Source organism: Antrostomus carolinensis, unplaced genomic scaffold (assembly GCF_000700745.2).
Source record: "Antrostomus carolinensis isolate BGI_N321 unplaced genomic scaffold, ASM70074v2 scaffold19690, whole genome shotgun sequence".
NCBI lineage: Eukaryota > Metazoa > Chordata > Aves > Caprimulgiformes > Caprimulgidae > Antrostomus > Antrostomus carolinensis.
In genome coordinates this window covers 1595-29525 of record NW_010289308.1, presented here as the reverse complement: position 1 = coordinate 29525, position 27931 = coordinate 1595, and the positions used below count along the sequence as shown (strand labels likewise).

At 36.0% G+C, this 27931-nt stretch overlaps 1 protein-coding gene across 1 annotated transcript; it reads left to right on the top strand.

Annotated features, from left to right (window-relative positions):
- Positions 1 to 2301: 2301 nt before the first annotated feature.
- Positions 2302 to 27186, top strand: LOC104517734 (DNA repair protein REV1; the record flags this gene model as incomplete). The annotated part of the gene is made up of 11 exons (XM_010170039.1): positions 2302 to 2364; positions 3173 to 3305; positions 5068 to 5236; positions 10645 to 10794; positions 12915 to 13627; positions 15508 to 15615; positions 17113 to 17229; positions 21919 to 22048; positions 23056 to 23184; positions 23860 to 24014; positions 27067 to 27186. Coding segments are annotated over exons 1-11 (1981 nt in total), but the record flags the coding sequence as incomplete, so codon positions are not given.
- Positions 27187 to 27931: the final 745 nt, after the last annotated feature.

Here is a 27931-nt window from a genome sequence, read left to right as displayed (position 1 = left end):
TATATATATATAAGAAATATATGTATATATTTCTTATATCAAGATGAAACGTCTCCTGGTGTGACTTGTACCCGTTGCCTCTTGTCCTCTCCACTTGGCTCCTTGTGAAGAGAGAGCCTCTGTCCTTTTTGTGGCCGCCTGTCATGCTTTATTAAGAAGGAGAAGCAGTAGTTAAAAGTCTGGTGTTGCTTACAAGCTAATGCGCTGATGATACGTAGAGTGTCTAAAAGCACTGTGACATTTTAATGATTTTTTTTTCTTGAACTTAACACTTTTCTGTTTTCTCCAAGAACTTCTTAGCCAGAAGTGATAGATTTGAATTACAGTTAACTTCAGCTGATGGAGAAATACAAATTTTCCATATGAAAGAAATCATCTAACTATTTCCAGTATGTCCTGTCCTCTACAGGAAAAAAGTCAATTTTGTATTTCATGTGGTCATCTAGCTCATCTCCTCTCATTTTTCTCACTGCTGCTTAAGAGTTCTGTGGTATCTATGAGATATGATATAATCCAAACCACTAAAAATAAATTTCAGAAAGCCCAATGTCTTGGCAATTGCTCTCAGTAAGAAACACAGGTACCTAGAGAGAAAATACAACGTACTGAAGAGGGGTTGCTTTGTTTTGGTTATGGTGTAGAGCTCATCTCCTTGACATGTGATTAATCTTCATAATTATATACATGTGTGTAGGTTATGTATCAAATTACAGCAACCATAAGAAGAATAGAACCAGGTGTATCATGATCTTCCTGTGCTTGCAGAGGTCCTGAAATTTACAACTAAAGCTGGTCTTTTTAAGATACTTATACCTTCTTTGATTGTGTCATTCTGTGGTTGCCTAATTTGGCATATTTGCAGTATTCCATGAAAATGATTATATTTATGAAAACTTTCCTGCAGCTGTGTCTTGTTCTGCAGTCAAACTTGCCTGCAATCCAGACTGGTTTAACTGGATTTCAGAATATGCCTGCTTGGTAGCTCTAGAACAAATGGGACAAAAGCCAGAATTCAACTTCAGCTAGGTTCAGAGGAAACAAAATTTTAATGTGATGAGAGAGGCAGTCTCCAGAACAGTGCAGTAGAAGGCCTGGGTAGAAAAATTACAAAAATGCATTGTTAACTCCATCCAGAGCTGTGTGTGTTTTCTGGGAGGCTGGAGACGGAGCAAAGCTTCTGTGCTCCATTACTGGACGATGCTGTGGATAGTCCGGAGAATAGGTATCTTTTCGAAAGCAGACAAGGATGAAAAAGCAGTTGACTTCCTTCTGTGTATTATCTGGAGTTCTGTGCATTTTTATGGAGGATAAAGGAATAGAAATTAAATATTTAATAAAATAAAGGTAACTGGCTTAAATCATCTTTGCTTTAGTTCAAGAGTCTGGTCCTCACGCTCTTAAGACCTGATAGCCCTAAAAGACAGAGCAGTGTTTTTATTTGGGGAACTGGTTAGAATAGAAAGTGAGAGATGTAATAGCAGTGACCTTGTGATCTTACTACATCATTAATCAATATTCTAAAATCAGTGTTGCAACAGCTATAGTTAATGTGAATCACTTGGGTGTGGTGAACGGTTGGCCCCAGTCCAAAACATTTATTTTTCTTTCCACCAGTTCTCTTGTAGCCTACTAATAGCTCATCTGGGGACACTGCTGTGTACAGCTCATGGTCCAGGGGAGAAATGTCTCACATAAAGGGAAACGGCAGTTTGGCTGGTTGGATTTATTTATTTATTAAGCAATACGAACAAACAAACCCAGAGGAACAAATCATGAACTTAGCTATAGCTCATCCTGCATCATTTAAACAACTGGCTTTTCATTGACCATAAAATGGCCTTTGGTATTTTTGCTTTTATGTGGTGTATTGCATTGGAGTAACAAGTGTTTGGACCTTTTATGATTAGCTGACTTGGGCCGTATTTTGCATGAACAGTAGCAATTGTATTTAAGAACCTTTTATTACTCCTTTTTTACAGGAGATGTATGATGAAGAGGAAGAATTTAATAAATTGTAATGGAAACTGAACATTGTAATGAGTTTTTTGTATTCTGGGTGAACAGAACAAAATGTACCTGTGTGGTTTCTGATACGTAGCAGGAGCTACAGTATGCATTACTGGAAAACTGAGGGGTTTATGCAGTTTTTCATTTGTAGTAACTCATAGACTTCAGGGAAGCCCATTGGAAAATGTGATCTTTGTGATAATCTGTAGATGGCCTGTAATGCATCATTGAAATGCCACTAATGATATTGCTAAACATCTAATTGATCAAACATTGTTCTTCCTATGCAGAAGCTTCAGTATGAGGCGGGGTGGATGGCGGAAACGGGCTGCCGATGGCGATGGCTGGGGAATATGGGTATGTTCAAAATCAAATGGCACCTTTCTAAAAAAAAAAAAAAAAAAAAAAGTAAATGGCACTGTAGTTAAAGAGGGTTTAAAATTTTGTTATATATCCTAAAGTTATGATATAAATTAAACCCTTCTGCTTCATTTGAAAACACATCATTAAGTTCAAAGAAAATTTTTTAAATTAACAGGTTTTGAAGTCTTCATTGACAATAATCCACTAAATTGCATTATTAATAAGTGCAGACCCTTGAATAGCTTTAAATCACCATTTAAAAACTGAACTAAATAATTTTAAAACTATTTATGGTTGTCACATTCCATATAGTTGGACAAACAATAACTGAGGCATCTAATTTACATAAATATTTACAATACTGCTGTCTCACGATATTTAAGAACTGAAAATACATGCAGCTTATAGAATGTTCTCTACATGGTTCCTTTAGGCAGTGAGCCTACAATTTAGCATCCAAACTTGCATCATTCCCTTTTTTTCTTTTTTCTTTTTATTCTACCAGAATTTTTATTTAGGTAGATTTTTTTTCTTATAGAATAAGATAAAAGAAGCATGAAATAAATCCTGCCATGTTGGTAACAAGATGCAGTTATCTTGTAGATAAGAATTTAGGATAGAGGATTTACTATTTTTCATTTGAAAAAAAAAAAGTGTCTTTTGTATGTCAACCCAAATCAATTTGAAGGAATGCTGCTTACCTTTCCAGTCTTACAATTGACGAGTTTCTGTCTGTGAACGTTAGAAATAAGACTAGCATCATGGGTTTTGTTTTGTTTTGTTTTTTTAACTTAAAAACTAGGGCGGGTACATGTCGGCAAAGGTTAAGAAATTGGAGGATCAGTTCCGGTCAGATTCAGCCATACAGCACCAGAAGGATGGAAATTCATCAAGTATCTTTAGTGGAGTCGCCATCTATGTCAATGGCTTTACAGGTGAAGCTTTTACTTTTTTAAGGGTCTCTTCTGTTTTGTTCTAGTGTCTTGTTTACCATCCTAAGTCTAGTAAGGAACTGTAAAACACATGAGTTTGCAGCTAAGTAAATACATAACAACTACTTTACGTGTTTTGTATCTTATGCTCCTTTGTATTTCATGATTAAAGTTTTCAATATAAAATCAGATTTAGGTTCCAAATATAAATATTACTTTGCTAAATCATTTACATGAATGGTCGCTGATAGAAATAGGAGTAAATTTTCCACCTTTCTGTGTTTATTATTTGAAATTAAACCTTTTAGCTTCCTCCCTACTCCTGCATATATTAAATTTTTAGTTTTCTGAACTGTTGATGATTGCATTGGATTTGGAGTGTATGCATTAAATTTGTGTGTGGGTAGATATGTTGGGGTTTTCTTGCTCAGAGTGGTGTAATGCTTGAGACAGTGAACCCATTAATAGTGGAAGGAGCAACAAGAGGTAAGACATACACATGCTTTGTCTGTGATGGACTGATAGTGCATATTAACTGGAGTACAATTTTTAATCTACTACACTTACATTCATATTTCTCCTGGGTTCTGTAAAGCAGCTTAATAACCTTTCTGAAACTTCCCAGAAGCCTTTTTCAGGGACCTGTGCCAGGAATGTTGTGACTATTACATAACTGGTGCGTGCAGCTCTGTGATAGGGAGCAGTGCTGGTTTGAGCACAGGGCTCAAACAGACTGAAAAAGGTTAAGGTGGACATGTTAAACTATTAATACATCTGATTGGTTATTTAATATAGGCAGTTTCTTTAGTGACAATCTGACATTTGCATATTCTTCAAGTACTAGTTCCTAAATAGAGCTCCACAAGATGGCTAGCCAAAAGGCTGGAGTCAGAAGGATAACACTTGGAGAAAATGTGTGCTATTTTTACCTAAAAGTTAGAGGTATGATCAGGTGTTAGAAATATTCTGAGAGCTGACAGTAGGCCACTGGAAGGAATTGTAACTGTATTCTTTAAATCTTCATTCTTGTACTGATTAAACTTTTTTTTAGTACCTTGTGCCAGATTTACTATTCAAAACATTCTGTTTGTGCTGACCCTAAACTTTTGGTGCTAATGTGACACCACTGCAGAGGTTTTCCAAAAACTTGTTTCTTTTTATTTTTCTGCCTCCGCTTGCAAAATAAGTACTCGTTTTAACATGATTGAGGGGATAAGAAGAGATGTTAGTTTTTAAGGTATTCTCTGTTCCCTGTTACAATTCAAGAGTAACCTGGTAAAGGAAAGAGTGAGTTAACTGATTCAGTAAGTAAGAAATTGTATAGTAGGAGTTCCGTGCTGTTGTTAAACCCTTTTGATATTATTTTGTGTTACTTCTGGATATAAACTGCTCTCCCAAACTCTGATGAAAAGGTGAGTTAATCTAATTTTTGTGTTATGTTGATTTAAAATGATTTTTAATGTAGTTTAGCATTATATCTACTTGAGTATTTCACCCCAACACTTCCTCCACCATACATGTCGTGGAAAGAACCTCTATAACAAGTAGAATGTTTACATTTTGAATCAGTCTCTTCAGAGACACAGTTTTCTACGTTTCTTCAGAAATGCTTTTCAGATTTGTTCTTTGCAGAACTTACAAGGTTTTTCAGGAGAAAAACAATGGATTGCACTCTTTCTGATCATGGCATCATATTTCTCAAAGTTGTTTTTCTTACTGTATTTGCTGACACAAAACAAGAATATTTCTGGTTTTAATTTTATAGATCCCTCAGCTGACGAATTAAGACGGCTAATGATGTTGCATGGAGGCCAATACCATGTGTATTATTCCAGATCGAAAACAACTCACATCATTGCTACAAATCTTCCAAATGCCAAAATAAAAGAATTGAAAGGAGAAAAGGTAGTTCGGCCAGAGTGGATCATGGAAAGGTAAGTTTAGGTCTGCTGCTTTTGGAGATTTCTCCAAAAAAGAAGAAAAATCTGGAGAACGTGCATTACAGAAGACTGTATTTTGAGATTATGCTTTTTATTTGAAAGATGTGGCTGTTTTCATTGGTGCCGTTAAAGCTCGTTACAGTTCTAACCAAGTTGGAAAAATCGATTTGTATACATTCAGTAGAGACTTGATAGAACCTGGTGTATGATATCTCCTAAAATTTTCCCTTGTGTTCAGGTTCTACATCTCCTGGTTGTGGAAGGTTGTACTGTAGAATAAGTCAGAAGAAGTGAGTATAGACAGATACAAGGGGCTGGGCACAATGAGACAAGGAACTCACTGTCTGGTAGAACAGGGTTCGTGTCAGAATCCGGAATAAAAGCTAATTTCACAACAACCCCTCATTTTTTTCCCTTCCTCTCAACAGTATTGAAAACCACTAATTGGTTAAATACTCCATCTCTGGGCATGAAATACCAAATTACGTTCTCATCAGTAGGTCAGTTGGTGAAAATCAGTGCAGTGGATGTAGAGGTTCCAAATTTGTTGAATTTTCATGTGCACATATTAGTACAATACAATGGGTTTGGGTTTTTTAGTTTGTTAAGAATTAACCCTAAAATGTTACTGTCACAAATTGCTGGTAAAGGAGTGTTGTTAGACCTTCAGTCTTGTCGTCTAAGGTTGCAAAGTGAAAAGGTCGTTTGTCTGTGGAGCTTTGATTTATTTCTTTGTGTGCACACATTATGATCTAGTCCTTAATTACATGATCACATGCCACCTTTTTTCACCATGGTACCTGCCACATTCTCTTCACAGAAAAGATTGAATTCAGGTTGCAAATTGTTAATTCAGTGTCTTGTTTTTTGCTTCTTGTCTCTGTAACCCTGTTCCTTACTTACTGCATGTGACTCGAATTCTTTGCTGATAATGGAATGAATAATTAATTCCTGTCTTTCATTGGTGCTTATCACTATAGCATCTCTCTGCTTTCCAAAGATTAATGAACTTACCATGGCACTTACTGCAGTGGCTATTATTCTCATTTTTTATTTGAGAGCCACCAAAAAGACAGTAAGGTAAAACACCAAAAATGTCAGTAATTTGGAATATGCCATGTGGACTGTGTAAGCCAAGATTTTTCAGACTGACTTACACAAGGATGGTAAGACATACGTTGAAGTTTATTGCTGCATTAAAACCTTTGTGTGTTCTGAACTGTGAACATTCTGAATTATGGTCTAAAGTCAGACTCTCATAAACCTGTTGTTAAATACAAGTAGCTCTAGAATTTTGGTTTAATTAGCATCACATAGAGACCCTGTGGTAACAGTGGTTGCAAAATCCAGTATTGCAGAGTAATGTATAGTTGCTTTAGCAACAGAATAATTCTTTCTGCACTCCCCTTGTTGCACATTTTTGCTACCTCTCAATTTCTCCAAAAAATGAAGGAAGAGACTTGCAGGGAGACACCTCCTTTTTACATTTTTCCTTTATTTGAAAAACACATGACACAATTGTGTAGCTTGGAAATGTTGTTGTGCAGCGTCCAGTGGAAGCCAAATTAAGGTGATCTGAGAGCTTCAGTTTGAAATGTGAATATTCTTTTAACAAACATTCTTTGATATTTATAATAAACTCACTTTTCAGAAATTGAGGATAACTAACCACTGAAATGACCTACCAGTAGAATCTGTGGATTCCTTATTTTGATTTTCAGATTGAGTGAATGTTTTTCTTAAAGATCTGTGTTAATCTAAGACATATGTGAAGAAAATAGTTTAATTTTAATTCCCTCAGAAAATAAAAAAATTAGTCTGGTACATCACACTTAATCTCTTTTTTTCTGGTGAGAATTCAGAATGCAAAATCTTTGAATAAATAAAAGCTACCAGTCTTAAAACAGTACAGCTTTCAGAAGAGATGACACATTACATTAATGCAGTAACTTTTTTTGGAAACTAGCAAAGCACTGAAGGAAAAGGAGGTGGCTTTTGTAGCTATATTAGAAGCAAATGGAGCAGGCCTGCTGTTGAATGGTAGGGAGACCTCATGACAAAGGGTATGGAAAAAATTGAGGTACTCAATACTGCCTTTTCTTCAGTGTTTAATGGCAAGGTCTACTTTCATGCCTTGAAGGCCTGTCTGCCTGGTGGCAGAGTTTGGAGAAAAGAAATGCAACCAAAGGTATAGGAAGTGTAAATTGTGGTTCACTTAAGGAAGCGTAACATATGCAGCTCTGCAGTACCAGATAGAATGCATCCAAGGGAGCTGAAGAAGCTGGCTCATAACCATTGCTACACCACTCTGTTGTCTTTCAAAATTTGTAGCAATCAGATGAGATTTTCCAAAAGACTGGATAAAAGGCAAATGTCATGCCTGTCTTCAGAAAGGGAAATAAGAAGGATGCAAGGAGCTGCACTGTGATCAGCTTCACCACAGCTACTGAAGACTACGGAAGATCCCTTCCTGGAAGCTGTATCATGGTGGTAAATCATGTCTGACCAGTGTGGTTGTATTCTGTGGTGAGATGACCAGATGATGGAAGAGCAGTAGAGATCGTTTGCTTTGACTACAGTAGGGCTTTTGACACAGTCCCCCATTGCATTTTTTTTAGTCAGACTGGGGAGATACAGATTGGATAGTGAGCTGCCAGTTGGGTGAAGAAGTGGCTCAACTGCGTGGCCCAGACAGTAGTGGTCAGCAGTTCAGAGTCAAAGAAGCAGATGATTACAAGTGGCATTTCTGAAGGGTCGATACTGGAGCAGATGCAGTTTAGTGTCTTTGTTAAAAGTGTGGACATGGGTGATGCAGTGGCAAGGACCTTCAGCAAGTTTGTGGATGACAGCAAATAGAAGGGAACAGCTGATATACTGGAGAGCAGGGCTGCTCTTTGGTGAATCTCAACAAACTGGAGGAATGGGATGACAGGAACTTCATTAAATTCAACAAAGTCAAATGCAGAGTTCTGTGTATGGGACAGAATTAAATTACTGCAATCAGACAAGCTAGGGACTCACTGGCTAGGACACAACCTTGTAGGGAAGGACTGGAGGGTCCTGCTGGACTACAGGTTGACCATGGAGCAGCAGTTGTGCCCTTGTGGAGATAAAGGCTAACAGCATACTGGGTTGTATTAGCAAGACTATAGCCAGCAGGTCAAGGGAAGTGATTCTTCCAGTCTGTTTGGCACTTCTGAAGCTACATCTGGAGTTCTGTGTCTGATGTTGGGCTTCTCAATACAAGAAAGATACTGACAAATTGGAGTGAGTTCAGAAGAGAAAAACCAGCATGAACAGGGGCCTAGAACATGTGATATATGACAAGAGGCTGAGGAAGCCTTTAGTTTTGTTTTGCTCAGAGAGAAGTCTAGGAGGGGATGTAATTGTTATCTTTCATTATCTGTATGTAGGTTACAGAATGCATGGAACCAGTTTTTTCTTCAAGATGCACACAGCAAGAGGGCAAGAGGCAATAGTCACTAGTTGCAGCAAAGAAAATTTTGACTGAATATAAGGAAAAGATTTCACAGTAAAAGAGGGTAAGCAGTGGAACAGGTGCCTAGAGTAGTTGTGGAGCTTCTGCTCTTGGAGATATTAAAAATTTGGGTGGATTCAGCTGTGGGCAACCTGACCTAACTTGAAAGATAACCCTGCTTTCAGCAATGTTTGCACTAGAGACCTCCAGAGGTCCTTTTCAACCTAATTTTTTTAGTGATTATGAATTCTCTGATCTCAGGGGGCGTGGAATGGGGAAAGATGTTGAATGATGCATCCAAAATAGGTTTCCTATTGCTGCATCTTAATACAGTTTGAGAAAAAACCCAAACCAACTGTGTATTGATCTAGTAATGCAGCTACTCCAGTAGCTAAAATCTTAGCATGAACAATATCTTAAATAATTTTTTTTATAGTCTTGAAATTGCAGTAATGATTTTGAAATATTTTCTGGGTGGTTATGCACCCAGGTTCATGTGGCAATAGGAGAAACAGTCTAACCAGGCATTGTAAAAGCTTAGTTGCTGCGTCACCACTTTATGTACAAGAAAGCTTTGGAACTCTACCATCTGTATTTTTAACTGTTCAGTAATGTTTAATGTAAATTCAGGTATCAAACAATACTTAATTGATGTATTTTTAGGGCTGTTTTTACTATCCCATTCCCATAGAAACCTTACCAGGTCTCTATGTATATGCCTAACAAGTTCTAATTTATCTAATTGGGAAAGGTGATCCCCCACTATATTCTTCTCTAATTGCATCAAGAAAGCTCCTAAGGGCTTTTGTTCCACTGTCCAGCTCCCTTGACAGTAGTACAAATCTGAGATAGTTAAAAAGCACATCTCCAAGAGAAAGCATTCAGGCGCTGAAGAACTGAAAAACAGTATCTGGCACTGAGCTAAATTATCTTTAAAAATTTGAATGCAATCGTATCTTCAAAACTGAACACTAATATTAAGGTTCTTTGATATGAGAGAGGTTCCTCTGCTGTACTAAGTTTCGGCATCTCCGACCCGGCGTTCAATATGAAGAATTGTATATGAAGAAGAGATGAAATACAGGCTGGGAAGGCTGCTGTCTCTACTGCCAGCAACAGGCATTGGGGTGGAGAGATGAAATCATGTTGTGGTGTATTTTTGAGGGGATTCAACTTCAAAGTCCATGACTTCCCAAAGGAATTTAGCAGTTTTTGAAGTATAATCACAGTTTCAGTGGAAGAAGAAAAAGAGGAAGATACGGTGGAACACATAGGACAGAACTGGAATGATTGTGGTAGATATTTATGGAAGGTTAATTTTAAATTATTCTTCTATCTAGCTTTCTTTAGTAAATTTTCTCACAAGAAGAGGTAATTACCGTTTTGGAATGGACAAAGTAGTTCCTCTTTAGTGAACCCATCCTAGTTGGTGGTGTATCCTTCAGATTCTACACGAATTTCCTTGGAACACATGCATTTGTATTGTTCCAGGTTAAAGAGCTCAGTCAGCATTGTTCAGTTAGAATAACCTGCTCCACTCATCAGGTGTTTTGTTGTGTTGTTGTTTTTTTTTTTTTTACTGGGCATTGTTTATTTTGTTTTTTTAAATTAAATATTTGGGGTTTGTGTGTGTCAGAGAAATGAATGTAGTCAAGTGACCAACACAGCTCTGCAAATATCTTTTGTAGTAGCAGTCACCACATCACAAATTACTTTTCAGTTCAGTCCAGCTAGTAGTGGGAAAGGGGTTGTGGAAGGGGCTGCAAGTACACATAGCAGAACAGCATAAGGTAATGAACAGTACAATAAACTATTACCAAAGTAATAGTTTATTGTACATGAGATACTTTTTAGTATAGAAGGTTGGGGTTTTTAAAAATATCTTAAGTAATCACCTGTTCCTTTTTTGTTGTTGTTGTTTCAGCATTAAAGCTGGACGTCTCCTCTCGCACATTCCGTATCAGCTTTACACCAAGCAGTCAAGTGTTCAAAAAGGTCTCAACTTTAATAGCATATGCAAACCTGAAGATGCCATGCCAGGTCCAAGCAATATAGCTAAAGATCTCAACAGGGTGTAAGTGTTTCTGATCTTGTAATGCAGATGCTAATCATTCATCCATAATGAGTTTGCATTTATAACTATATAGCATTTTTAAAATTAATGTCAGCTTTATAAGAGGGAAGCTCTGAGGCACTGAAATTTAAAAATAAGGTATACCTATATAAATAGTTGAGGACAGAACTGCAGTTACCTTGACTCCAAGCCTTGTCTCTAGCCTTTGGACCACGCTTTGCTTAATAATAGGACCTAGCAGTCCTAGGATGTCGCATGTCTGTATAGAAGCAACAGGCATGCATTAAAATATTCTGACTAGTGACACTAAAACGTAGGTCTTTATTTCAAAACAGAAAGCTAGAATGATTTGATTGCTTTTGCTAAAGGTACCTAGAAGAAATGTAAATGCATAATAATTATTTCTTTAACTTCTTTTTTAAAAGTCACAGCATACCTTATGTATGCTAACACCAAGGTTTAAGTCATGCTTGAGAGAGAAGATGGATTAAAAAGATCCAATTACAATATAAAAAATTATCCTAAATTATCTTGAGAAGGGAATAGAACAGGAAGCACCAGCAAGACTTTTAAGTGGCAGGGGAACTGGAATTTGGAAAGAAACATTCCACTTGAACAGACTGTTCTGTACTTTTTTTTAAGAGGGTTCCTGCATCGTTTTCAGAAGCATGTGTTTGTTGTTTAGAGGCAGGAATCATAAAATTACAGAATGGTTGAGGTTGGAAGAGACCTCTGGAGGTCATCTGGTCCAACGCTACTGCTCAGACAGGGCCAAGGATACTGTATAAGATACTGTACTTTCTGATTTGTAATGGTGATCTGTGTTCTTCCACAGTCAGCTCATTTATTTAAAATCTAGTTCTGTGTAGTGCTGAGGAGACTTTACCACAAGTGAGATTTGTCTATATTTAGGAAAAACAAAACCAGTACTGCAAAATGAATATACTAAGCAGTATTTCTTACCTGTATTTTAAACAATGAATGATACAGTCACCTCTTATTATTGCATTGTTAATGTTTTTTAAATGAGAATAATATTCAGACTTCCAAAAATACCAGTTTTCTCTGAAAATCGTGTGTTTAAAAGCCCACCCTTTCCACTGATACATACCACTGGATATACCACTTTCAGCCACGCCACTCCTCAAAAATGTTATGTTTAATATAATTTATGATTGTGATAATCTTAAACAAATTGTTGTCATAGTTAATTGGCTTTCTGGTTTAAATGGTATACTGTATAACTAATTATTTCCCACCCTTTTTTTTGTGTACTTAAATTGCTAGCTGTGGGAGTTGGGAGTGATTGTCAGGTTGTTTTTTTTAAGCAGATGAAGAGCATGCACAACTCTTGAAGGCTTTGGTTTTAATTCCACTTAGGGTTTGTTAGACAGTTCATTTTTTTTAATGAAAACTTTGCATATACACTGTCAAAGTAAAGGTAAATTGCCAGTGCACTTGTGGCAGAACACGTTGTTTTATGTGCTTAAAAGATAAAAAGTAGTTTGGATTTTTGTCAAAAGCTAAGAATACGTTTGATGTATAGAGCTTGAATAGATTTTTCCTTGGGAGAAGATAAAAAAATCTAACACATTAATCTAAAATAATTTTCTAAAAAAATAGAAGTTTTCTATGTATAGTTTCTTGTTTGTTTGTTTGTAACTAGATAAGGAAAATAATATCTGTTGATAAAAAGATAACTCCTTCTGATAGTTGCCATATTCCTGCACCATTCATGCTGTCCATGGTAGTACAGTTCTGTTAACAAATAAATAATTATTGTAATTCGATTGGAGACTTCCGGTCAAATTAAGGACCTTGGAAATACCTTTTCTAACATGAGCATGATTTTGGTCACTCCCATGTACACTTCTGGTAGTGCTGCGTTAATAATACACCAAATCTGTAAAATCTTTCTTACAGCAGTACAATATTTTGTGACATTGAGAAGACATGGCTCAGAGTTTGAGCTAGTTGTCTTGAGGTTGTAAAAACTACTCAAGTACTTCTCATTTACTACTGATAACCATTAGGAAGATAAATACTTAGCACTTGAAATGACCTGTAAATGTGCCTTGTTTTATAAAAGATATGGTATTAAATAATCGTATCTGTTTCAGAAATCATATTAAAAAGTGTGAGATGGAAAATGAGATCAAACCCAATGGAGTAAGTAGCTGGAATGAAGAAGAGGAGGAAGAAAGTGACGATTTTGGATTTACAGAGCTGGAGCACATCCTTCCTGGACGGAAACAAAATGGGATTCAGTCTCACAAAGACAGCACTGCCATTTTTAACGGACACACACACACTTCTACCAGTGCCTTAAAGACACAGGATTGCTTGGTGCCCTCTGGCAACGGTGTTGCAAGTAGGTTCTCTCCAGGCCCTGTGCAGGAGGAAGGGAAGACTGAAAAAGGCATGGTTGACTTTAGAGACTGCACAATGCAGCAGTTGCAGCAAAGCAACAAAAGTACAGACTTTTCGTGGAATCCACATAGGACTATGAGTAATTCATCCTCATCTTCATCTTTGCACAGTAATGCTAAAATAAATGGTGCTCACCACTCCACTGTTCAGGGGCCTTCAAGCACAAAAAGCACTTCTGTACCTACTTCTAGCAAAGCAGCTTCCTTACCTGTGTCCAAACCTTCAGATTGTAGTTTTATTTCTGACTTTTATTCACGTTCAAGACTGCATCATATATCAACGTGGAAGTGTGAATTGACAGAGTTTGTCAACAGCCTGCAGAGAAAAAACAGCGGTGTCTTTCCAGGAAGGGAAAAGTTAAAAAAATGGAAAACAGGCAGGTCTGCACTTAAAACTGACACAGGTAGATACTTGTTTAAGAAGGTTTATGTTGAGAAGGTGCCTTATATCTTTGTACATTAAATGTCTAACTGAGACTAAGTAGGTTAGTATTCAGTATTCACATTACAGTCAAGCTATCTGATAAAGCTTGGTGACTTTGATGTACTGAAAACTAAAGGATCCAGCTGCTTTTAGTTTTGTTTGTTTGGGTTTTTCTAACTTACAATGTGACTTAATGCGATACTCTGGTCTATATTAAATTCCTCCTTGTAGAAATAATATTCTTGACTTTACCAAGATATGTGGATCAAGGGGAAAAAAATTTTTATATATATACATATGTGTGTGTGTATGTATATATATATATATATATATAAATACTCAAGTCTATAGTTGCTGTGTGAAAATCTAAAGAGGAAGAAACAAAACAAAAAACCTTGCTGCTTATAGGTCAGTGTGAAAATTTAAAAGATGAGTAACGATTGAAAATTAACTAAAATCTAGAAATTTTTTTGTTAGTAGGAGTTTTATATACCTCTGGGTCTGTTTAAATGGGTAGCAGTGTCATATGAGATTTTTGAACCTGGCTTGTGACAGAAGAGAAGTGTTTTATGTCATTACATCAAGGGCCTAAATGAAAAAATATGTGTAATTCATGAAAGACAAAGTGTTACAAGTATAGATAAAGAATTTTGCATCTTTAGAATCTCTCATTTACAGTCTTAATCAATTAAAAGGCTAGCTTTGTATCATCGAAGAGATTCTGACTCTGTTGTGCTGTGGAAATACTTACTTGTAATCATATGAGAATATGCTTGACGATAGATTACCCTAAAAAAAATATTATTAGATAAATAAATTAACTGATTCTGTGTTTGTGCTAGGACACTCCTGTTATAAAATATGTTAGCTTACAAACTACCTTAATGTGTATTTTTTCCATCAAAATATGGCATAAGCTAATATATTTTTATTTTCTCTTTGATTTGGCCTAGAGTATTTAAATAGTTAATGATTGTTTCGGTTGACAAGTAGAAGCTTCTCAAGCACTTGATTTGTAAATACGGCCTTTATAAGACAGTCTTTATTTTTTAAAAACAGTAAGTTTAAATGGTAAATTATTAAAAACAGGAAAACATTTTTGTGAGTACTTGGTAATTAACTCAGATGTTAAGCAGAACAGTTGACTTGATGTATTGAAGTAGTTTTTTACTGTTACACTTAATGCATTGTTCATGAGATTTTGTTTGTTTGATAGATGTAGCCTCTTCTGGTAGGTCAGCAACATAGACATGCAGACTTGAACGTCTAGAGTAGTTAACACAAATATTTCTAGTGCTTTAGGTGTGTAAGTTTTTCAGTCTGGAGCTATCTTGCTCATCTTTGCTGAATGTTTAAGTGAGTGTAGGTACAGCAGTGACAAAATCCAATTGCATGAGAGGTTTAAAACTCATTTTGGTGCATTTAATTAAGAATTAATGGTAGCTCTTAGTGCAGCCAAACTGGTTTTTGTCTTTTGTAAGAGTCTTTTGATTGATGAACAAAAAGGAGTCAAGTTCTCTGTTCCAGATTCAGTGTTAACGTAGCAAAATTAAGATCCAGTTCCCACAACATGCATTAATCTCCTTGGGTTGAGGGAACTTGTTAGATAGAAGGTGTTAATTATGAGAAAATAAAATAGAAATTTTAAGTTGATGCGTTGTTTAGGCTGTTTGTCTACTGTTTATGTTTACATTTCTCTGAGAGTTTTGTGAATGTAAATGTCTTCTGGGTGAGAAGAAACCAAAATCTTTATAATTTAAGATGGTAAAAACTTGATAACAATCCTTGATGACTACTGTGAGTACTATCAAAGTGTATAAATTAGGGTTCAAGTTTTCTATTGGTGTATCTTCATACTAGGTAATGTGTCTGTTGCAAGCTCAGCCAAGCCACAGAGCTGTATAATGCACGTGGATATGGATTGCTTCTTTGTGTCTGTGGCTATCCGAAATAGACCAGATCTCAAAGGTCAGTATTTAATTCTATATGTTACAGTTTACTCAGTTAAGCCTTTAAAAACAAACCCAAACTTGCACACTTACAAAATGAACTTTGCATGTTAATCTTTTTCTGGCATCTTTGGTAGTCATACCATGCAACTTCCATATTCCTGCTTACTTGCTCACAATCCAGAAGCAAGTGGAAGACAGAACTGGAATTCTCCTTGCTGTCTCATTTCAGTATCTAAAGTAAGAAGTCAAATCTGGAGTAACTATTCTCTGAGACTTAAATCTACCATATTAGAAATCGGAGATCAGATTCTGGTTGTACAAAAAGTGGGTTTTGGTCATTCTCTGTTTGTTTTGAGATCTTTATTTTTTTATTTTTAAATAAATGATTAGGCTATACTAATAATTTTCCTGAAGTAATGTAAGGAGCTTTGTTTAACTAGAAAAGTGGAAAGGTCAAGGCTGAGAATTGTCTCTTTGCCTGATTCATCTTTTTCAAGGGAAATTTGCTTCTCCTTCCCTTTTCTATCTGAGCTATTACACATGAAGAATTACAAGACCTGGAGGTTGAACAGTTCGGTTGGCATTTAGGAGTCTGAGTTGTGTGATCATCCTTAGGGCACAGGAAGAGTTAGTGGAGCTTCTTAGCAAGTTTTGGTGGGGTTTTTTTTTATTTTTCAAGTGAATCATTCAGAAATGGAGATAGTGGTTGTTCTATGCAAGCACAAGTTTGGTAAAGCACAAGTCTGAAGACTTGGTGCAGTGGTGACCATCTGATGCCCAGCTATTGTTGACCTTGGGAAAGAAGAGTAAGCTGTGTATACAATTCCTTTGGTCTCTCCTGTCCAAAGGCAGGAGCAATGCTATTGAAGGTACTCCTGGTATGTTTGGGTCTTTAAAACTTTTATTTCCTGACAAGTTTCAGGTTCCATTACTGGAATATAAAGAACGAAGGACTCTCCTGCAAGTATTTTTTCTGTTCCAGGGAAGTCTGCCAGAAATTTTAGTGCATAAATTAGCTTCCTATAGAAAAATTACAGAGGTATTGATATTACTAGAAGGTCAAAAGTTTACTAAAAATTTGATTTTGTACAGTTAATTAAACAAGTGGAACTGATTGTGTTGGTATGTGTATACTCTTCTACTTTACTTAAGCTAATAAACATGATAAAGTATTTAAAATCAGTGCAGTGTTTGCTGTGTCTTAAACTAGTGAATCATTAGTGATTCCATTTTTACTCTTTATTAATAAAAGACAAACTAGTATAGCTGCATTTTCACTCTTTAAAAGCTTTTCTTCTTTATACGTGACTGCAATTAAGACAGCAAATTCCTAGTCACAATGCAAAGTCACTTTCATAGCTGTGTCCTCCTTAATGCTGTAAGAGTGTATAAGCTTGAAAGAAATATAAAAAAATAAAGCAGACATTTTTATGATCTTACCTTAGTTGTGCTGTATTAAAATGTAAGCTATTGTAGATGTTGACTTACAAGTACATGCATTTCTTCTCCACAGGAAAACCAGTAGCTGTTACTAGTAACAGAGGTGCAGGAAAGGCACCACTGCGCCCTGGTGCAAACCCCCAGCTTGAACAGCAATATTACCAGAATAAGCTACTGAATGGCAAAGCAGGTACAGATAATTCTGTTTGTTTGGGGTTTTGTCTTTATGTTTTTAACTTTTGTTATTGAAGACTTTTTCCTTAAAGTTATTAATAATGTGCACAGTGGATAGATTTGTTTTCTTAACGTGAGGGATTTCAGAAAAGAAGTCTCTTTGGACAACACAGTGTTCTGTGGCCTCAGTAATAGCATGTCACTGCAACTTCTTATTACGTAGCTTTGCTCAGTATGGGTGAATTATTTTAGAGTAATTTTAGGTTTTACTCACTTTCATTGAGGTTAAGATACAATGTTAAGTAATTATTTAAAATAAGAAATAAATACAGGTTGTCTGGGATCATTTTGTTCTGAGTAAGTCCAGAAGAAGGTACAAAATAAATTTTAAAAGGCTACTAAAATTTTTTTAATATAAAAGTAGAAATGACAGCACATGGCCAGTGAGAAACTGATTGTTTGAAGTTGGCTTTTGAATTGCATATTTGTGTACAATATCTGTGTATGATAAATTAATTTGGGTGGTCCTTAGAGCATTTTAGGCTTCTGGAAAGTCTGTGCAATTTCCATGACTTCCGTCTCTCCAGTACTTTGTTTCCTCAAAACCAGGGCATCTGTTGTAATTTGACAATTCCTTACTTGTCTGCAGTAATTTAAAAATCTGTTACTTTCTGTGTCCTCCAGTAGTAGCATACTAATGTAAGCAAAAAATACTTTTATTAACAAGTTTTATTATACTGCCTGAACTGCGTTTAGTATGAGAAAATGTATTGCTAAACAATGGCAACTTGTTTTATCTTTTCTTCTCCAACAGTCTGCTGAATCAGCTTGAAACCTGGTTTTTACCACAGGGTTGGTAAGAAGTGCGTGTACAAGGGACAGCTGCTATTTAATTTCCATTTGGATTTGAAAGTTGAGTTTCTCCTTTGCCCCTTGCATTTGCACTTTTTACCAACCTTGTGAAGGCAAGTTATAAAGTTGACACCTCAGTGAGTTATTTTGTTCATACAAAGTGTGGAGAAAGACAGGTTGTTCTTCCCTGGTTGTTTCTGAAGTGTTAGTACTTGAAAAAAAAGTACTCTGCCAGTTTTCAAAGACATTTGGAAACAAGATGTTACAGGAAGTGATGCCATTTTATTTGTCTTTTTGCTATAGTTTAAGAACACTTCAGAACTGAGGTAGAATATGTGTTTATGGAACCCGCTGACCTTTAACTTTTTAAGGACTTTTCTGAATGCTTCAGACTTTGCTTCTGCTGTTGTTTGCAGTGCCATATATAAGTGTGTTACAGAGATGGCTGTGGTTTTTATGGAGTTGGATTTTCTGTAGTATAGCTTGTGTATGAGCTATTTATTGGTAGTTCAGTTTTATACAGTGACTTTGTAACTTTTATTAGGATCTTAACTGGATAAGGGTGTGACTTCATACAGTCAAGTGATGTTTGGAGAGTGAGGCAGTTAAATTATGAAAGTTTAGCTGGTGTCTTGCATGTTCTTTGTGATTCACAAATTCAGTAGTATCTCTTCTACTATAGTTATTGCTTAAGACTACAACAGGTTTCATTCAGTTTCTTACTACAGCAGCTTTTTCTGGATATCCATATGTTCATGTCTTTAACTTCAGCATCCAATCTCACTGGCTTGCACACAGGCAGGCAGCTAGCTTGCTCTTCCTTGATACTTAGTCTGATTGTGCAACCTCTTGTTTTGGTGAAAGGATTTTTCTGTAACACTCTTTTTGTAGTCTGTCTCATTAGCTGCAGTTCATAGTATTTTTTTAGTCTCTTTAGTAATTTTTATCTCCATGTACAGTAGTTTTATCAACAGAAAGTACAGCCTTTTGTTTCTGCTTGCATTCTCATAAGTATGTGGCTTGTCTTCTGTTTGGGGAAAAGAAATTACAATTAGCTATGGTCTTAGCTGAAAAGGTGGAATTGCAGGTTAGGCTTTTCTAACATCACAGTATCTTAGAAAGTGTATGTGACACATTTCACAGCATGTGTTTAATTGTGCCGTGCCAGAGGTACATATCATCCAGTAGGCACATGTAGCACATGGGAAAAGTACTTTTTTCTAAAACATCAAAAATACAGAATGCTAAAATATACTGTTAAACATACGCAATTCTGTTTGGGGACATGTTATATAAATAAAATAAAAAGGTAGCTGGGACCGTCTTTGAACATGAGCATATTTTTACATCCAGGCTTCAGCATGGAACCCACTTCATTTTTTGATGCTTCATGTTTTCCAGGCTGTTCTCTGATTTTGCTTTCTCCAGGTCTTGCTTATTAGAAAAAATGCTCCAAATTAAAAAAAATAAACAAACAAAACCAGACCCTTATGAACCCTTTTGACTAAATAGTCAATTCTGCTGCTTCAGCTACTTCTTTTTTTGTAAATTACTTCTTTAGTGATACTGGTTCCTGCCTTTGATCTGCTTTGCTAGACAAATTTCAAGATTCTATTGACACTAGATTCTTTTCTGAAATACTTTCTTTTTCTTGTTTGAATTCATCCAAAAATGTGTAACTTTTAAATTTGAAAACTTGCTATCATTCTCACCCTAAATCTCCAAATTGGAGATAGCCTTTCTGGGTAGTAGAAATTACTTCTCTGAATACATGCCATCTTTAGCGTTCATGTTCTAAAGATAGGAGATTAACATATTTTAATCAGGATTCATAGTTTGGGGTCTTTTCTCCATGGCCAGGATGCCCAAGATGTGAATGTTTTCTAGGCTTCCTTTCCCTCAACCCTAGTATCTCCCTTTTTCCATTCTAAAGAGCAGCAGATTTTAACCATCATATTAGTCACAGATTTATTCTCAGCGATTTCTTTTTCACAGACTTGGGTCCTGGCCTCTGATTTCTCCATCCGTTGCTCCACATTCACCATGTGCCTGTCTAGTTTCCCAGCTTTTGGTGAGAGGTTCTCTACCTTGCCTTCCATTGAGGACAATGTGTTCTGCATTGCCCTGAATTTCACATGAAGTGACTCCATCAGCTCATGGGGGGATCTGCTCTGCTGCGATGTGGAAAAAGTCGACGAGTCCAATGAAGATAGACAAGATGACAGCATCATCTCAGGCCAGGGCACAGGAAGGCATGGACTAAAGAAATTGTTCTGTCATTCTGATCTTTATCTGGGGCATAATTTTGCTCTGATTTTCAGTTGCAGACATCTTAGGTAACTTACTGAGCTCATCATACATTATTATATTTAAGAAATAAAAAGGTCCACAAATTTAGCAGAAATTCTGAATAAAACCAGTTTTTTACATGACTCAGGCTCTACCCCTGCTGTCTCCACTCACTCATTGCAACACTTCTGGTCTGATAGCTACTTGTATGTGCGCATAGCACCATGTTCCCTTTCAGTCAGTTTGTCAGTGTGTAAGTTGTTGGTACCATGAAATGTAATTAGGCATTGTGGCACTCCGAAGAAAACTCCCTGTTTATTGTAATAGAAAGGTGTCTGGTATTAAATAGAATACAGTAATGAAAAAGAACTATAACATACATATTGGATTCCATTTTAAGTAAATAGAAGCTTTTTGTCTGTATGATACCTTGTTGCTTTGATTCTGATGGGGAGTTTGGGAGGGCATAGTAGTTTTTACATTTAACCATTTTTTCAGGCTGATGTATATTTAGAGTATAGGCATGTGTCTTTCAAGGTTTACATACTGTGAAAACCCAAATAGAAAGGAGTACTTGATTCCAGTATTCAGTGTTATGCAATTCTGTTCTACTACCTAGTATGCAGTGGGCCTGGAGGACTCTTTAAAATTTATCTAAGAGCATGCAGTAAAGTTTTATAGAATTAGGGAATGTCTGTCTTATTTTAATGTCTGGGGTTGCAGTATTTATAATTGTTTCATTCTAATCCAAGATATATATGGTGATATTTGACAAAAGTTGACATATCCTAATAAGAGAACTATTAGGAAGTAACAGAAATTTTGTCAATTCGTTGACAAAAAAAAGTTTTGTCAATTCCTTGACTTATATCCCCATAAGAGTGCTAAAGGAAATATAAGTTTCTAGCTAGTGTTTTTTTTTTGTTTAAGCTAATTAGCGTTCTAATTATTTAACTTCTTAAAAATCACTTCGGGTTATCTAGATCATTAGAAGAATAGTTTGAAGTAAGAGGTTGTAAGTATGATAAAAAGTGGATTTGTATTTGAATTTAGTTTCTGTGTTCTGGTAGTAGTTGTGCTTTTTGTAAAAGGGAACGTAGCTAAGTGTCTTGTTCAGCTAAGCAGTTGGTAAATTTCTGAGTGTCTTATATTTGCTTACGGGATATGGTTGTAGCAGTTAGCCTCAAGTGTTTGATCACTTCTCTTGTCATTAAAGCTAACTGAGATCAGTCTTATTTTATAGTATGGTGTATGTAGTCACTAGTAAGCTGCTGTCTAGTAATTTGGGGGAAAATAGAAACAGAATTTTTCTGTAGCTTAATACTCTTCTCAGTAATGTGTACAGACCTATCTGCAGAGAGAGATTGCTCTGTTGAGGGGGCATTCTGCTTTTTTTTTTTTCTGGACCGTGATATGAATCAATATAGTATGAAGAACCTCTTAATCAACAGTTAGCAGTATAGAAATTGTATAAAATAAAATCCATAATTTTTATTTTATTCACATTCATTCTGTTCAACTCTTAAGAAAAATAACGCAAAAACAAATGTTATTTTCCAAGCAGAAATTGGAGTACCTGATAAGCTGGACCCATCAGTCTGGGAGCATCCGGATTCCACACATGTGAATGGAGCTGACTTCGATCTCACTGTTCTGTCCATGGCTGAAATAGCTTCTTGTAGTTATGAAGCCAGGTAGGTAAAAGTTACCTATCAGATTGCTTGAAAATCTCATTCAGAGAGGCATAAAATCTCCAAAAATAGCAGTTGTTAAGTCATTTTTTTTTTAATTTATCTACAGAGGAATTTGGTTTTATGTTTTCTGAAGTTGTATATAGGTTGTTAGAATTTAACACAAGATCTTCCCTATGGATACTGCTGCTTTTTAAACACTGCTTAATAGCTCTTAACCTAGCCTACCTGTTACTTGAAACAAAGCCTATTAAGGAAAACCTTACATGATTCACTGTGATATTGCTGCTTTCATAATGTTATCTTCACTTCTTTGTATTAAAATTTAAATCTTTTATGGAATTAAGAACACTTTGTTACTGAAGGTTTTAGTTAAAATCAGACAGTAAGTGTGATTACTAAACTTAAGACCATTTCTTGCACAGATTATACTGAGCGTGCCCAATAACATAGATTATAAATGTTCCGAGTATGAAGCAACTTGTTATAAATATAAGCTCAGCCTTGGAAATAGTATTTTCTTCCCTGATGGAAACAAAACTCCAGAAATTATTGCTTCATTGGAACCTTTCTCAAGCATGCTAGGATAGGCAGGCTTATATTTGTATCTCAAAAAGTTAGAGTTTATTTATTGCGGGAGCATAATTTTCTGAGCTTGCACAGTGGAATATAAGATCCAGTTACTTTAGTCACTGTAGTATATGTGTGGTTTTAATTTGAAATAGAAGATGGCAAGTAGTGCTTTCTGGAGACTTTGTCTTTGTCTTAAGCATGTTCCCAAAGGCAGGCTGTCCATGCTGCATGCCTGGGTATTACACAGCTAATTCAAATCCTCTGTTTGCAGTTACTTATCTTACCTATTATATTGCTATCACTTGGGCTAAATTCCTTTTTATTGGTAATTCATTTTAGTGGGAAAAGACAAATACTTCATTTGGAAATACTCCATATTAATGTATGGAAAAGTTGGTACTGTGTTTATTTGGAGTTTTTTTATTATTTAATTCTAGACAAGTTGGCATAAAGAATGGAATGTTTTTTGGCCAAGCAAAAAAGCTGTGTCCAAACCTTCAAGCAGTTTCGTATGATTTTGATGCGTACAAAGAAGTTGCACGGACAGTATACGAAATACTAGCAAGGTAACGTGCTGTTTGTTTACGTGGCCTTTCATGGTAAGGTTATCAAGCATATTTTATTTGGCACTGCTGAATGCCATTATTTGATTCACTATTTTAATCTCCATGATGCTCTTCAGCTTCAATAAAGCCATTCCTATTTGAGAACTTCCTTTTGTAGTATTTGTGTTCTTTTGAGCACTGTTCCTCTTCTGAGCATTCTTTTATCTTGAAGCCACATCCTATAAACAGTCAACATTTGAGTTCCAAAGGAGTAATTGTTAAATTTTTTTACTGATTACATTATGAGAAGCAAATCCTTGCTTAGTAGTGAGGTTCTTCCAAGAGGGTTTTTTGAGTAACTTAAGAATAGGTTATTGGAGTAAGGTCTATTAGAAACTACTTCATGGTTTAAAACGCACTTTAACAAAACTGGAAATTTGTTCATGTCAATGAAGAATAAATATTCAACTCCTTTTCCAGCTGTTCCTTTAAAATCATGATGCATGTTGAAATTAGTCCTACATTAGTAATGTTACTGTAATTTGCTGGTTTCGCATTTTTAATATGTAAGTGATCTGTGATGCAAAATAAGCTGGGAAATGCCACCACAAAAGGAAGACTTTATTTGCTACATATTTGTTTTAACAGATGGTGAGCTGTTGCTGGTGTTTCACCTCCTTTACTTTGTGTTGATAGCTATACTCATAACATCGAAGCAGTCAGTTGTGATGAAGCACTAGTAGATATCACTGAAATCCTTACAGAGACCAGATTGACTCCTGATGAACTTGCAAATGCTATCCGCACCGAAATCAAAGCCCAAACTAAATGCACTGCTTCAGTTGGGATGGGTAAGTACCTTATTTCATTTCTGTTCACAAGCATTGCCTCCTGTTGTTAGGTGTTTCAGAGCTATGTAAGATTGCTAAAACTCTTAAGTGTTTGTGTGATATGGAATATATTGGCATTTATGTTAAATTAGTGTAAATAAAAATGCAAGAAAATCTTCGTAAGTGGAAAGTTTTAAGCAAAAGTTTATAAAATTGCTATCACTTCTTCTTCGTTGTCTGAACAGTATCCTAAAATTCCATCTCTCTGATATTCTTACATTAATTTTTATGAAATGCTACTGTATTTTTCCATTAAATAGAAAAATGAACACAGATTCTGTTCTTTATTGGAGAGAGCAGTAAGAGTTTACCGGGTGGTCTGATTAGCATAATTATTAGAAGATATTGAGAGCAAAGATTTGTGTGATTTGTAGTAGGTATTGGAGATGAAATCACACATCTGAAAAGACTTCCTTGATTTCTTTTCACTTGGCCCCTTCCTTTCCCCTTTGTTTTTGTCTCTAATTAATTCTAGATTTGAGTATCTGTAAATAAATACACTGAGTATATATAACTGTATGAAATCCACTTGTGAGACAAGCTGAAATTCATTACTGTAAGCAGAATTCTTCCTTTATTTCTTACGATATCACAGTACAGAGACTGTAATTCCCTGGGTTCCTGTTTGTGTCTTGTTTTGACTTGAAACACATTTGTAATCTCTTTTATATGCTTATTTAGTGTGTTTGTTTTTTCTATAGAAAGAGTGGGATTACTTTTTAAAGCACTGTTTTCTAATATGATGTCATAGTTCACTTAGCAATTGAAAGAGACAAATACCTATAAGCAATTTTTTTTTTTTCTTCTAATAATCCATTTTTATGAGATATTGGAAAATAATTTCCGTACCCTTTATAGAAATTCATATGGTAGGTGCACGACAAGGAGTTTATCTCTTCACTTGTAATTCATCGTTAAGTAAATAAATCAGAGGAAACAATTGTACTTGTACTATTATTACTATTATTGCCAGCACTGTGCCCTTGTGGCCAGGAAGGCCAATGGCATCCTGGGGTGCATTAGAAGGGGTGTGGTTAGTAGGTTGAGAGAGGTTCTCCTCCCCCTCTACTCTGCCCTGGTGAGGCCACATCTGGAATATTGTGTCCAGTTCTGGGCCCCACAGTTCAAGAAGGACAGGGAACTGCTGGAGAGAGTCCAGAGCAGAGCCACGAAGATGATTAAGGGAGTGGAGCATCTCCCTTATGAGGAAAGGCTGAGGGAGCTGGGTCTCTTTAGCTTGGAAAAGAGGAGACTGAGGGGAGACCTAATTAATGTTTACAACTATGTTAAGGGCAAATGTCAGGAGGATGGAGCCAGGCTCTTCTCAGTGATGCCCAACGATAGGACAAGGAGCAATGGGTGTGAGCTGGAACACAGGAGGTTCCGCTTAAACTTGAGAAAAAACTTCTTTACAGTGAGGGTGACAGAGCACTGGAACAGGCTGCCCAGGGAGGTTGTGGAGTCTCCTTCTCTGGAGACATTCAAGACCTGCCTGGATGCCTTCCTGTGTGATCTCGTTTAGGTTCCTGCTCCGGCAGGGGGATTGGACTGGATGATCTTTCGAGGTCCCTTCCAATCCCCATCATTCTGTGATTCTGTGATTCTGTGATTATGTGAATGTAGATTCCTTATTTTGAAAAACATGGTCTACCAGAAACGTACATCTTGTGTAAGTGATTTATGTGTTTCCCAGTGGGAAAGTTGTACCAATATAATAAAATGTAAATTTGAATAGATACTGTTACACTACTGAGATCTCCTCTCAACACTCTTGTCTGGTTAGAGATAAATTAAAGGAGGGCATGCTTATGCCAGTTGAATAAATTTATTTTTTACCCTAGAGATTTTAGTGGCTAAACTAAACTGATTTAAACAATGCTAGTGAAAGATTAAACCCTCATCTGTAAACATCCTGTATCTTGGTTTCTTATTTGCTAAGTGAGTTATTAGTTTTTTCCTGCTTTACTTCAGTGTTGTGGGAATAATACATTGCAGAAGGTAAATCACTGAGATTTCAGGGTATTAGAGGCTATGTTAGTATGTTTGATAGATAAGAGGATCAGAAATCTTCAGTACTCTGTAGACAAAACATGGATCCCAAAGTTAAATAGGAAATTGACTGAGGAATCTGTTGTTAATTTTTTTATCAATTTAACCTCTCAGGAGAGACAGTGCATGTAAAACTCTTGTTGCTGTTATTATTGACTAAAATTTTAGATAGACAAAAAGAATGTGAACGTAGGTGGGAGGAGAAGAGCAAGAGTAACACAGTGCTGTGAGTTGCGAATCCTCCTTTTATTAGTTTGCTTCATCTTAGAACATGGTGTTTGAGTGGCAAAAATGAATGTGTTTGGGTATAATTTCAGAAATCTTGTTGGCTGGGCCTGAATGAGCCTATAAACAGGGGAAAAAATGCTGAAATAGGTCTTGTTCCCACCACACTTTATGAGTGCATATAATAATTTAATAAAGTAATTGGATTTTTTTTAGTGAATACTCAGGCCCAAATATGAGCTTAATTCCACTATTTCACATATAATATACTTGATAGAATTGTCACTTAAGTATTATTTACATTAACCACAGTGAATTTTTTTTAAGTTCTACAGTGTTAAAATATTACACTTCTACATTTTTAGCCATTTGCACTTAACTGTTTATCTGTACCTCTACATATGTAGAACATAACCAAGACAAATAAATTCAGTGTTCTTAGTGAAGTGTCCTGCACTTGTTACTTGTTGGTTGTTTTGGTTTTTTTGGTGGGTTTTGTTTGGTTGATTTTAACTTTGCAATTGCAGTTACCACTACAGTTACACTGCTGTAATCAGAAATACTGCTAGCTGCTAATTTGGAAGTAGATACTGCAAATGTATCTTTCATTAAATTATTTGTAAAAGATAAGGAATTTGACTGTACTTTCTGTATTTTTTTCCTTGTCTGATGAACTGTGGAGTTCTACTTGAGAAGACAGAAGTTACCACAGACGTACCTTTAATTTGTTGTTTTTCAGGTTCCAATATTCTGCTGGCCAGAATGGCAACTCGTAAAGCAAAACCAGATGGACAATATCACTTAAAACCTGAAGAAGTGGATGATTTTATCAGAGGGCAACTTGTTACCAGTCTTCCAGGTACTCTCTTGTTTTAGAGGACATTTTGCCTCCTGATATTAAAACAGTTTCAGATACAAATCTGTGTTCCGCATCAAACAAGATCAGATGTTATTCCATGGTTATGATCTGAAAAAAGAAGATGTATTGATTTCTGAAAATTTCTGAAAAGAATCTCCATGACCTTTTTGTATCTTTTGAAAAGCATATTTTTTAGTAAAGAATTTTACAGATTCACACAGTATGATCTATGGAAAAAACTTAGAGTTTAGTATTTTATGCAACTTCGTATTCTTTAATAAAATTATTTAGATGAGTCATTTCAAGTGAGTGCTAACTTGCTGTGTCATAATGAATGTAATAAAATTAGTAACATCAGGTACTTATCACTGAGAGAGGCAAGGTTTACTTAGAACTGAGAACCAGCCTAAGAGAGTATTCTTTCTAAAAAGGGATGTATGATGTGAGGAGTTGAAAAAAATAGCACAGATGCCATAATAGAACAGGGAGTATATGAAGAGAGGAGAGGAGAGGAGGAGGAGGAGGACAAGAGGAGAGGAGCTTGGTTAGACTCTGCTGCATCTAAGAAACTAAGAGATTTCAAAGAGAATAAGGACAGAAGGAAAATTAAGAAATAAAATTTGGCAGAGGAGAATGTTACCAAACTAGAGAAGTGTTTCTACTTGCAACATGAGGAAGGTGGAAAGTAAGGCTACTGTGGGAGTATTACCACTGTTATGCTCTGCATCCAGCTATAGGCAGGTTT